The following is a 13,642-nucleotide window of genomic DNA, read 5'->3' as shown; positions in this document are numbered from 1 at the left end:
CCCTTCCCTCACCCCTCAGGTAGAGCAGCATGAGGGGAAACTTACCCTTCCCTTACCCCTCAGGTTGAGCAGAGTGAGGGGAAACTAACCCTTCCCTCGACCCTCAGGTAGAGCAGCACGAGGGGATGCAGTGGGCTGGTGGGGCGGTGAGGGCGGTGGGTGAGTACAAGCACTGGCGGGTTGCCCTCGCCCTCGCCCCGCCCTTCGTGATGTCGTCCCCTCTGCTGGAGGACGGCAGCTGCAACGTAGGCGTCTTCTGCGTCCAGGTGGGTTATTGGCGGGTTATCGGTGGGTTAATGGTGGGTTATTGGTGGGTTATTGATGGGTAATTGGTGGGTTATTGATGGGTTATTGGTGGGTAATTTGTGGGTAATTGGTGGGTTATTAGTGGGTTATTGGTTGGTAATTGGTGGGTTATTGGCGGGTTATTGGTGGTAGATTGGTGGGGTTTCTGTTTGGGATCGGTGAGGGTTAGTGGGTGATTGGTGTTCTAAGGGTGGGATATGGGCGAGTTATTGGTGATTGGTGGGTAATTGGTGGGTGACTGGCAGATGTGGGCAGTAGCGCGCTGCATGTAGCGGTAGCGGCGCTATATTTAAGGCATTGTAGCGGTAGCGGTAGCGCCCGCTACACATTTAAGTAGTGATAGGAGGTTTTGCCGCTACAGCGCTACCGCTGAATTTATAGATAAAACCATTATATTTTACTTAATAGTATTAAATATTATTTGAAAACCAGCATGTCTATTACAGAATAAAGCTGTACGAAAGATTTCGGTGTAATGTTGTCAACCTCAGCCTGTTTCTAGTGTCAACATGTTAGTTTTTACTTGTTATATTGTTACCAGGTACCACTTACAGGTATTTTTTCACGTTTCAGTTTGCTTAGTTATTTTAGTTATTTTTACACAGTTATTTCTATGTTTCACATTTCCTACATGGATGTCTACTGTAATCTACCAATCTCAAAAATAATACACATATATATACAAATAAAAGACTGATTTTTTATATGTATATGTGAATAATTTTTAGACTGGTAGATTAAAGTACACATCCATGGAGGGAAGGTAAAACATTGGTAGATTAAAGTACACATCCATGGAGGGAAGGTAAAACATTGGTAGATTAAAGTACACAACCATGTAGGGAAGATAAAACATAACTGTACCTTTTATTTACTGTATCTAACCCGTACTAGTTCGGTTAGGTTAATTGCAATAAAGTTGCATTGATATGTTTTGAAAATGTTTTATTATCATTAAATGTTTATGAGTAAATCCCAATAGCAGAACAATAAATATTTAGAGATTTCCAATAATTTTGGCCATTGTAGCGGCAAATGTAGCGGCGCTACATTTTACTGTAGCGGTAGCGGTAGTGCTCGCTACAATCTAGCGGGTGTAGCGGTAGCGGTAGTGCCGCTACATTTCAAAGTAGCGCTGCCCAGCTCTGGTGACTGGTGGGTGAATGGTGGGTGATTGACGGGCGATTGACCAGTGATTGTGTGATTGAGTGATTAGAGAGACTTATGGGGATGGAGAGGTTACTAGTGGGTGATTCAAGGGGGTGATTGTTGGATGATTGATGTGTGATTGGGGAATGGGGATTTTTGTGTGTTGCGACTGTTATTGTCGGGACCGTCACTATTCATACTTATCATAAAATTTAATGATCACATATAATGTTAATTGCAAGTGAATTAACTTAATTCGCCCTAAAGGTAATTGAATTTTTTAGCAGGTGCCCAGTGAACATTGAAATTTTTTCTACTAGAATAGAAAACAATTTTTTATGAATATGTATACTTGATTGATCTTAATTACAGACTTCGATTGATATTTTACTCTATTCAATATAAATCTTCAATTTCATGGAAATAGTGGGCTTGACATAAATATTAAATTAAATTTTAATTCTTAATTTCTCTGAAAGATTTCGTAAAATTTATGCCACAATACCAGAGTCTGCCTTCAAAAAAATCGGTGATATTTTGAAGGCCTCTCAATTGTGCGTTTGAATTTGTGTGAAAATTTTTTTCTTTTTTAAATTCCTGGTTGATAAAAATTCCTGGGAAATAAAATACAGTTATATTGGTTCTTATAACATTGATGATAACTTTTTATGATACGCCTTCGTTGACATTATTGCATCAGAACTATAACATTGAGCATACCTTTTTATTATACGTCTTCCTTGACATTATGCGTCTGAAGTATAACGTTGAGGATGTTTTCTCCATTACGGCTACGTTGACGTTATTGCGTTGCACGTCTACCGCTGACATCGAAAGCCAGCGCTACTTGCATTTTTAAAAGAAACTCGTCTTGGTCTCGGGAAATTTTGCCTCAAAATGTCCGAAGTTAGAAAAAAATTCTTTGCGAATTTAAATTTCTTTGAACTTGAATTCATCCCAAATAAAAACGAACCAAGAGTAAATTTTTAGTCTATTACATTCAATCGTTGATGGAAAAAATTCTTGTTAGCATTTTAGCTAACAAAAAGCTCATCTAAACACAGTAAAGTTTCACTTCGATGAAGTCCAGAACATTGAAGTAACATTACTGCAGGGGTTTAGTTTTCATTTCTGAAGCTACTTTATATTTACCTATAAATTTTTACAAGAGATATAGTTGAACTTGAAAACTTTAGGCCCTTCGAAGGCATAACTACAGGTATAAAACACGATGTCATGACAATTTTCCTCGATTTAAATTCCGGGCAAAGTCAGTACAAAAACTTGATCAACAATTTCCCCAAAGAGTTTCGATTTTCTCGTGCTGGAAAGATCTTGCTCACTTCGAGCGCTCATGTCTTTCGCTCTGGAAAGATTTTGCTCAATTCGAGCGCTCATGTCTTCCGCTCTGGAAAGATTTTGCTCAATTCGATCGCTCATGTCTTTCGCTCTGGAAAGATCTTGCTCAATTCGAGCGCTCATGTCTTCCGCTCTTGAAAGATCTTGCTCAATTCGATCGCTCATGTCTTTCGCTCTTGAAAGATCTTGCTCACTTCGATCGCTCATGTCTTTCGCTCTGGAAAGATCTTGCTCACTTCGATCGCTCATGTCTTTCGCTCTGGAAAGATTTTGCTCACTTCGATCGCTCATGTCTTTCGCTCTGGAAGGATTTTAAGTACTTCGATTGCTCATGTCTTTCGCTCTGGAAAGATCTTGCTCACTTCGATTGCTCATGTCTTTCGCTCTAGAAAGATCTTGCTCACTTCTATAGATCGCGTCTAAAGGATCACTTGGCCATAGATCTTGCAGGACAGCTTTGATCTGGTGAGATCCGGGAGTGATCTAGGCCAGGCCATTCATCCTCTAGATAACAAAGGCCGAGTCCCAATCTTATTTGTTTTATAAATTTAAAAGCTCTGTTTTATTTTAATTTTTTATTATGAATTAAATTTTTTTATTATGTATCAATTTTTATTGCTGTCATTGTCTTTTTTTTATGGGGAAAACTCATCTCAAGTTTTTAATTTTTTTCATTGTTGTTATTGATAGTCTTCATTGTATTGTTAAGCTAGTTCGAACTTTTCAATATCGACGTCCTGAAATAAATGCAATGTATGGGAACGGAAAAGAGGTGTTTTGAGCATGCAGCGCATTTTATATACGTCCTGTCTCGTTGTTTTTCATTAACCATTTGCCAGAAAAAGTTTCGTTTGGTCATCCGAAAAAAGTCATACCTGAAATTTTGGTCCATTTTTTTCGCCCGGTTTTCAGTCATGTTGAAATTTTAATCTCATCATATTTTTTCCCTCGTCAAAAATTTTCAAAATGCGGTCCCATTAATTACTCGCTTCCTGATTAAAGCAATTTACTTGCATTGTCTTTTTTTGCCTCTCTTAAATTTATTATGAAGTCGTTGTTTCTCGTGTAAATATTTACAATCCGAGCGAAAAATTTCTTAATTAATTATTAAATTTTCCTTCTTAAGAATCTTTTCTTATTATGACCATATGGACTGCAGCTATAATTAAGCGCTGTTATTTTTAATTCTTGAATCAATACGGCCATACAGTTTCGAGTTGGAAAACGAAATCTTCTTAAATCAAATATGACGATGTTTCATACTGAATAAATATATTCAACGAATACACTCCTTCCATCGACTTCATCCTTCCACTCATTTCCTTCTCCCACTCTACCACTCACTTGCTTTTCTGAACCTGTGCCTCCCACTCTTACATTTTGGTAACTCAATCTTTCACTCTTTTCTTCTACCAACTACTGGCTTCCACTCACTCCCTCTCCAAACTCAGCTTCCCATTCATTCATTTTCGTAACTCAATCTTTCGCTCTTTTCTTCTACCAACTACTGGCTTCCACTCACTCCCTCTCTAAACTCAGCCTCCCACTCGTTCATTGTTCCACTTTCCAAAGCTCTCGAGATCCTCAATTTATTGCCGTAAATACTCCCATTTCTAGGTGTACTTTAAGAAAGCCATAACATCGCTTTTTGTTGTATTGTTATGCTAAATCGAACTTATATATCTCCGTCCTGATGTAGATATTTAAATATTGATATTGTCGATAAATTCAAAGTATGGGAAAGGAAAATTTGTGCTCTCAGCTTGCGGTGCATTTTTATATGCGTCTGGCCTCTTTGTTTTCAATTAACCTTTTGCCAGAAAAAGTTTCGTTTGGTCTTCCAAAAATAAATCATACCTGAAGTTTTGGTGCATCCCACTCCTACATTTTCGTAACTCAATCTTTCACTATTTTTTCTACAAATTTCTGGCTCCCACTCCTACATTTTCGTAACTCAATCTTTCACTATTTTTTTCTACCAACTTCTGGCTCCCACTCCTACATTTTCGTAACTCAATCTTTCACTATTTTCATCTACCAACTTCTTACTCACTCTCCTACTTTTCGTAACTCAATCTTTCACTATTTTTTCTACCAACTTTTGGCTCCCACTCCTATATTTTCGTAACTCATTCTTTCACTATTTTTATCTGCCAACTTCTAGCTCACTCCCTCAGCCCACTCAGTCTCCTACTCATTCATTGTTCCACTTTCCAAAGCTCTCGAGATCCTCAATTTATTGCTGTAAATACTCCCATTTCTAGGTGTACTTTAAGAAAGCCATAACATCGCAAGTTGAGCTTAGTGTCAGCGGCGCGCAATAGAGCAGCATGAAGTTTAAGACCTGGTCACTCGATCACATCTCAAATCTGAGCGCAGAACTCGTTGAGAAAACCCAGTTTTTTAGTCCCGATTGTCGTGCCTTGATGAGATTTTCCCGTTGCGCTGAGTTATACTTGTTGTAGCTGCCCTTCACGCGACGTTATTTTTGTAACGCAATTTCGATACTTTTATTTCGTAGTCGACAACATTTATTCCTTTTATTTTTGTGTCGTTATATGTCATTAATGTAATTAATGCTCTTTTGTTTTTACACGAATTTTTTTTAAGAAAAGTCTCTTCACACAGACCGGTCGGAGCTAGCCACTCTTTAATACGTTGCTGTGAAGCACATTGCGCTTCACTGCTGTTGTAACTTTTCTTACTAGTGTTTTTGTAATATTTATAAATTTTTATTGTAATATTTATGATTTATCTGCGATGATACTGGTAAGAAAAAATCAATTCAAGTACAAATGTTCGGTTTGTTTTCTTTGTTTTCAGAGCCTGTCGTTTATCTCGACCGTTTAGTTAAGTGCGAGCCAATCGCTGGGTTCTTATTTTCATCTTTATTCCGCATTATAATTATCCTTAGTGCCTTGTTTATCAAAAAATGTTGAAGATACCAATCTCACTGCCCTGCTCGGTAAAGGTTCGGTTAGTTTGTTTATCGCTGAACTTGAAAGCGGTTCGGAGGTCACCGTTGCGCTTATACCCTATCAAAAATTTGAATATGGTTAGCTTCTGAATTAAAGACGCCTCTAGCTCGCTCAGCGCGTAAATTAGTGGCTCTATGTCCGTTTTACTTTCTGGTTGTACGAGCAAAATAAGAGTCTGATTAAAACCCTGACCCTATAGTCTGATTTTCAGAACTCGGCAAGAGTTTTTCTTGACTCTTATTTAATTGTAGTTAAAGTAATAACCTAACACGGAAAAGATTTTTCCTGGAACTGTGTTGCACTAGCGTAATTCAAGTCCTGATGGCAAATTCTGATTTTCCGAGCTTGGCGAGCATTATTAAGCTATTATTTTGTATTGGTGCTTCTTTAAATGTAAGGAAGAACGACGTCGTCACGTTTGCTTTTTTACGATGTAAGGCTACATTCTTCGCGCTCAGATACGTTTTTCTACTCATCGAGCAATCGACATTATCTTCGATACCGGACAACTCTTCGTTGCGTCGTAACACTCGCTTTCAGATGGATGTCATATATATGTTATATTTATTGTTATATTATTTATGTATATTTATGTTATATTCAAAATTTCACTGTGTTATGAGCATGGAAACATCAAGATCGAAACAGGAAAACATCGGATTGCTGGTGTTTGAAGGTTGAAAGCTCGTACAACTATAATCATGGTGATGAATTTGTAGAAAACGTCCGTTAGGGTGAAGGTTAATTCTTGAAGATAGGAGTGTTTTGGCGACGACCGGCCAGTCCCAAAATATTCCAGTGGTCAGAGAATTTTTTTCGATCATTCAGAGATGGTAATCATGTATTAAATCTAGGATTACACTCTTAAACAATTTTTCTCAAGTTCGTTTCAATGCTGCTGATTGAGTTATTCTTTTCACCAGGAAGTGAATGACAGTAACAACAACAACAGCACAGGAGGTCTGCGCTGTTGTTATGGTCTGGCTATAGACCTCATGTTGAGGGTGGCTACAGACCTCCACGTTAGTCTGCAGGTAAAAGTGCCTAGTTTGGTGTTCGGGATAATTTAGTTATTACATGGAGTGAAAAAAAATCTCTACGTTGGTCAGCAAGACAACTATTGAGTCTGGTGCAGACTAACTAGTCGTTAGTCTGAAGGTAAGAGTGCCTATATAGTCTATTGCTCTTGAGTATTCAGTCATTTCATGTAATTGAAAAGAGTTCCACGTTATTCTGTATGTGAATAGTGCATTGCCGGTTCGAAATAACATCTCTATGAGTGTCTACACCAAATAAACTAATATAATAAAAATATGTACTAAATTAATGAATAAAATAAACTAATAATACTAATAATAATCTAAACTAAAGAAACTACTAAAATGTAGTTTAAAATTAATATAATCTTCATTATTTCGGCAATTATTATGTTGGTGATCGGTCACTTCGTTCTTTCTTCTGTAAAGTTTCTTCGTTTTTTTACCACGTTTTTCTTAGCTCGCTTTCGTGTCTTTCTGTCCGTCTGTGATGATCAAATCTTGCAATCGATATTTCACCAACTTTCCCGCTAGCTAGCGCTCTGAAACTTTTAAGGAAGCTCAGCTCCCGAAAACAATACAATAATCAATAATTTGTTGGACATTTTAGGCGTATTTATTCAATTAAATGTAATAAATACGGGATGTAATGTAGAGATGAATACGGGAACAACAATGTATCCCCTCGAATAGTCGGAATACAATTTTCTACAGAACTTCGAAAAGAATTTTCTTTCGTTCATTTGTGTGGCCAACTGAAATACTAACAGACTAAAAAGGAGAAAATAAAATACTTATAAAAAACTTTTTAAAAAAACCATGTTTTTCTTGTGGATTAAAAAGTAGAAAATAAATTATGGCTCGCCCCAAAAAACGTGGGTCGGGCTGTACGTTCACCATCAAATTTCCAAAATTCGTGTGTTGTGTGCTTTTCGCTTTAACTCACAAATCTGCCCGACACACGTTTTTTGGGGCGAGCCATAATTTATTTTCTACTTTTTAGTCCACAAGAAAAACGTGGTTTTTTTAAAAAGGTTTTTTAAGTATTTTATTTATTGTTGCTGTTATTGTATTATATAGTTACCGATTAATTCGCTGTCCATGACGGACGAGAAATGTCCACCAAAGTTTGACCTTCGACAACTTTCGCAATAACATTGACGTGTGTCCTCCTGCAGCCGTACTTGGTGGCAGATGGACAGTTCGGACAGCCGCGGTCAGGCCGATGGACAGGCGTGGTTGGGGACCTCATCCGCGGGGCCGCCCACGTGTCCTTCGCTCCTTTGTCCATCACTTCTGCGCGGGCCAAACTCATCGACTTCTCCGTCCCATACTTCTTCTCTTCCATATCCATCTTGTCCTCATCACAGTAAGAAAGTTATTTAATTCATTTTATTATTAATATTATTAATATTTTATTTTATTAATGTCGATGTTTATTTTTATTTTTCTTTCAATCTTCGTCTTGTCATTATCCAAGGAAGAACATTTTTATTTTATTGATTATTTATTTTTGATTTTTACCTTTTTCTCTTTTATCGCTATCTTGTCTTCTTCCAAGTGAGGAAGATGTTGTCATTGATTTGTTTTAATGTTGATCATCTTTTCCATCTAGATTTATCCTCGTCCAAGTAAGAAAGCTGTTATTTCATTCATTAAATTGCTTTTATGTTTATCTCCCGTTGCTATTTTTAGCTCATTTTCTCATTTATGGAAAAAATGCACGATTGTGCTCGCCATGTCCGTCCGTCCGTCTATCCGTCTGTCTGTCCGTCTGTCCGTGTCCTCAAGTTTTCGTCGACGAGAAAATGCGCTCTCTGTCACTCACGGCAGTGAGTACTGAGTTATATTTTTTTATCTGTTTAGTGTTATGATGTTCTTTTACATCTACATTTTGCCCTCCTCCAAGAAAGAAATTCGTTATCTCATTCATTCTAATATTTTAATATTGATCAACGACTCATCAATTTCATCCGATAAATCTCTCTATAAGAAAAGTATCATTTAATTTATGCAACCTTCTCCACTTTTTTTCTTTTCGTTTTGCTTCATATTTTTCTCCTTCATGCTTCAATTTATTTTTCACATTCTGCCTCTATTGATAGAGCTCCATGGAGCTTAATAAAAAAACTTCTGCATGCCTAGGTATTGCCATTTAAATTTCATATGTAGCAACAACTATTGCATCTTTAACTCTCACATTTCTAGAGTCCCATTTGTTCGTCATATTTTCTGCAACATTTTCATTCAAAAATTAAGTTGCAGCATCATCCATTCCCAAGTTTCAGCTGATGTGTGATGTGTTAAAAACGTCCTCAGCTGACTACACATTTCTGTATGCTATCCAAACTCAAAGAAATGCGTGAAAATTTTTTCATATAAAATGCACTTCTGGGCCTTGTTTGGGTCATCCTTACCCACTTAAGCTAATCAAAAAAGGGCGTATCAGTGCTACGTCAGCTCTCAGCTTGTGTTTTGGGTAAGAAAGCGTGTTATTTTATTATTATTTAGTATAGTAGTAGTATAGTATCTTCGGCGTTGAAGAATAGGCCGGCCTTGATAGGCCTGTCGCCGAGTCACGGATCTAAAATACCGGGGTTTTGATCAAATCTACTCAACGGGCGGAAGGTTTTAAATCGTTGGATAACACGACACATTTATTGTTCAAACTGTGCCATCCAACGTCTTTGGTTACTACGGTGTTTTAAAATAAATCTCTCATTGCCTGCTATAAATTACCCGATGTCAGCAATTCTGAGACCAGTGATGATGTTCCAGAATGCGAATTTGGCTGGTTCCGCTAAAAATACTTGACCTCCACTTCTGCAGCAATACGTCGCATGCAAAACCTGCCTAATTTAAAAAAAGGTTGAAACGCACGAGCCTATATTAGATCATTTATAACTGTCAGTAATCGATCAATTAGAATAACTTACGCAACCTGAAAGCCGATAATTGATATTTGAAGGCCAGCTCTTGTGTGTTCTGATGTTTTCAATTCTTCAAGTTGAATGTCAGGGCTTACTTCGGTTGGAAATGGTCGATGGTGCATTAAGAACTCAAAAACTTGAATTTAAATGCTCCTTTGCCTCAACCTCGGCTTTTGAAATTCGCCATGCACAATTCCTGCATACTTTAAATCCTCCTTCCTTCCCTCTCGCCTGCCGCAATTCACCCCCTTAAAGAACTTGCCTACTTTAAATGGTCTTAGCCTTCCAACTCTTCTACAGTAATTCGCGGCGCGCAAAACCTACCCATTTTAGCCCTTTATGTACTGAATGGGACATCTCGGTCCAAAACCCTTATGTACGTATAACATTGATGGCACTTAATATATCCGTTGACAAAGAGCTAAATTATGCTCTCTCCATCTGAGTGGGATACCTCGGTCCCAAACCTTTATGTACGTATAACATTGATGGCGCTTAATATATCCGTTGACAAAGAGCTAAATTATGCTCTATTTCCACTTGGTCTGCAGCAATTCGCCGCGCGCAAAACCTGCCTACTCGGCAAAATTTCTCTTCCGTCGACAAGTCGTCGGCGTCTCTGGCCAGCGAAACACCGGCATCCATCTCTCAGTTATTGACCAATTCCAGAGACCGACTCACGCCATTAAAAAGTTATCCAACTTGGGACTTTTAAGATATCCAACTTGGGACTTTTAAGAGCTATTGATCCTTTACGGCCGTAGGAAATGGCTCTACAGTGTGTAATATGGTAATATTGAAGAATGTCTTATTCAGGACAACTTAACAGATGTTCGGTTTTCATTTTTAGCGCATTTTCTCATTTATGGAAAAAATGCACTATTGTCCGTCCGTCCGTCTGTCTGTCTGTCCGTCCGTGACTTCACGTTTTCGTCGACGAGAAAATGCGCTCTCTGTCACTCACTGCAGTGAGTACTGAGTTATATTTTTTAACAATAGCACACAGTTATTAGCATTTATTATTAACGTTGATGACGTTTGTGATGTGCAGTTAATTTCTGTCAATAGCGATACAAAATGCGGCACATTTATTTATAATATATCTGAAATTCAGCACGAATAGCTACATTCAACTACATTTTACTATATTTGGAATTTTATTGCTGATATATCTGAATTTTTTCCATAATTTTCCAGGAGATATTCTTTGTTGTCTTTTTCTTTTAGTTCATCATGACAAGTACCCTGCCTTTTTCTGCATCGTTTATTATGCCTTAAAAATTAGTTAATGATTAATCTTTATCGAATTTCTTTTACTAATTAACATAAAGAATTATGGACCGAAATGACAGTAGAATTTTTGTTGTTGCGGTTTTTCAAGAGCACGAGTTTTTTCGCGAACAATTATTTTTAACAGAGTTGTTACCGGCTGAGTGTGAGCCCCCCTAAGTTGTTACCGGCTGAGTGTCAGTCCCACTAAGTAATTACCGGCTGAGTGTCAGCCCGTCTAACTTGTTACCGGCTGAGTGTCAGCCCCACTAAGTTGCCACCGGCTTAGTGTCAGCCCCACTAAGTTGCCACCGGCTGAGTGTCAGCCCCACTAAGTTGCCACCGGCTGAGTGTCAGCCCCACTAAGTTGTTACCGGCTGAGTGTCAGCCCCACTAAGTTGCCACCGGCTGAGTGTCAGCCCCACTAAGTTGCCACTGGCTGAGTGTCAGCCCCTCTAACTTGTTACCGGCTGAGTGTCAGCCCCACTAAGTGGTTACCGGCTGAGTGTCAGCCCGTCTAACTTGTTACCGGCTGGGTGTCAGCCCCTCTAACTTGTTACCGGCTAAGTGTCAGTCCCACTAAGTTGTCTCCACGCTGGACGTCAGTTGTCTCCATAAGTTCGGGCTGATCTCTGTGGAGTTGGACGACGCAGCGTCAGCAGTTCTTACGGCGACTGATCGCCCGTCAGCCTAGCTGACGTCTTCGTATTTCAAGTCCCAATGCTGTATTTCTTCTACCTGCTTCTTATTCCTTAGGAACTTCCAGCTCAAAAAAATATATATATTTTATAGTTTTCTCTCAATAGTATGTTTTTTAAATTCCTAATTTTTCTCGTACGGACTTTCGTGTGCCAATCGTAATTGTCTTTCGCTCCCAGCTAAAATTGATATAATCTCAATATTGATAATATTGAGACTTTTATTGATAATACTAACTAACGATTCCCAGTAAGTTGAGGATAATTCCAATTCATAAATATGAATGAATATAACGTCGTCCGATGCTTAGTTACACGAGTCTATTGATCGTATGTAACTTCGTTCACATTACCTGTAGTGTAACATCACGGAACTATATAACCCTACAAAATGCTTGGCACCGAGCCTAAAGTGTCTCTTTCTGCTTATAACAGTGCGAGTAATTTTTTCGGTAACGAAGGTTTACGTCTCTCGGTAATGCGGATATTTGACCAAACCGTTGCAAGTTAATAAGCTTTCCTACCAATAATTTTTAATCCTATTTTTTATTTACATTTTTTATCCGTAATTTTCATTAATTTGCTATTAAATGCCATACTTTGTCTCGATGCGAGGAAACCANTGTACAGCTGCCGGCATCACCGCTGTACAGCTGCCGGCATCACTGCTGTACGGCTGCCGGCATCACAGCCATACAGCTGCCGGCATCAGTATCCTGCATCGCTGCGCCGCAGCTGCAGCAGATTGCAGATCAAGATTCATCCGTAACTGTCAGTGGCACGCACAAAGAACTGCAGCAGCGATACGACGTCTCTTTGAATCTCTGTCTTTGTTCGGATCGTCGAATTTTTGTCGTTGTTTGGATCGTTGAATCTCGTGTTTGTTAGGATCGGCGAATCTCTGTCTTTGTATGTATCGGTGTTTTCTGTTATCTTCTTTTCTGCTCGCGTTTTCTCGTCTTTTGTGCTCTCATCTTTCCCGTGGTCTCCATTGTCTAAGGTTTTTACTCAGCTTCAGCTGCCAATTTTTTTCTTTAATTTATATTACTACAACCTTTGTAACATGGAACCTAAGTATTTATTATTTCTTTACTGCAACCTCTGTAGCATGGAACCTAAGTATTTATTATTTATGCCAAATTAATTTCTAAATCAAATTCAATTTCACTTTCTAACTCATTTCTTCGCTCGGTTTTTCTTTTTATCTTTTACCCTTTACTATCTCGTTTCAATGTTGTTACATCCTTGTTTCGGTCGTAAAATTTGCAAGATTTTATTTGTATATTTTTCACGTAAATCTCCGTGCCCCGGAACTAACGACCGAACAATGGAGTTCAGGCTTGTTTTGCTGCTCCGTTCGTCACTGTCAATTATTCTCTCCGCAAAGTTCGTAATTTTGGAAGCTTCACCGCCTCGAAGTAGGGCGTCAAAATTTTGCCTATTTTTGGGCACCAATTTTTTGCCTTGCAAGGAATCCTTAACGAGTCCATAACGATTCCATAACGAGTCAATAACATGTACATAACGAGTCCATAACGTGACAATAACGTGTGTCAGTCATGACGAGTCGATAATGTGTTCCAGACGTGTCCATAACGCGTCCATAGCGAATTCGTAACGATTCCATAACGTCTCCATAATGTCTCCATAACGGGTCCATAACGAGTCCATAACGTGTCCATAACGTGTTCACAACGTGTCCATAACGTGTCCATAACGTTTCCATAACGAGTCCATAACGAGTCCATAACGTGTCCATAACGTGTCCATAAAGTGTCCATAACGTGTCCATAACGTGTCCATAACGTGTCCATAACGTTTCCATAACGTGTCCATAACGCGTCCATAACGAGTCCATAACGAGTCCATAACGTGTCCATAACGTGTCCATAACGTGTCCATAACGTGTCCATAAC

General features: G+C 38.7%; 1 protein-coding gene across 1 annotated transcript in view; it reads left to right on the top strand.

Moving 5' to 3' along the window:
- The first annotated feature begins 209 nt into the window (after positions 1–209).
- The window catches only part of LOC108669595 (glutamate receptor ionotropic, NMDA 3A-like), a 15,311-nt gene continuing 1,878 nt past the window's right edge, over positions 210–13,642 (top strand). The window contains exons 1-3 of the mRNA XM_047879999.1: positions 210–266; positions 6,716–6,826; positions 8,008–8,198. Of these exons, the coding sequence (XP_047735955.1) occupies positions 210–266; positions 6,716–6,826; positions 8,008–8,198 (359 nt within the window). The remainder of the gene's footprint in view (positions 267–6,715; positions 6,827–8,007; positions 8,199–13,642) is intronic.

The sequence above is a fragment of the Hyalella azteca genome, unplaced genomic scaffold, assembly GCF_000764305.2.
Source record: "Hyalella azteca isolate HAZT.00-mixed unplaced genomic scaffold, Hazt_2.0.2 contig4397, whole genome shotgun sequence".
Lineage (NCBI taxonomy): Eukaryota > Metazoa > Arthropoda > Malacostraca > Amphipoda > Hyalellidae > Hyalella > Hyalella azteca.
The sequence above is the reverse complement of the archived record's forward strand: the minus strand, read 5'-3'. Positions and strand labels throughout refer to the sequence as shown.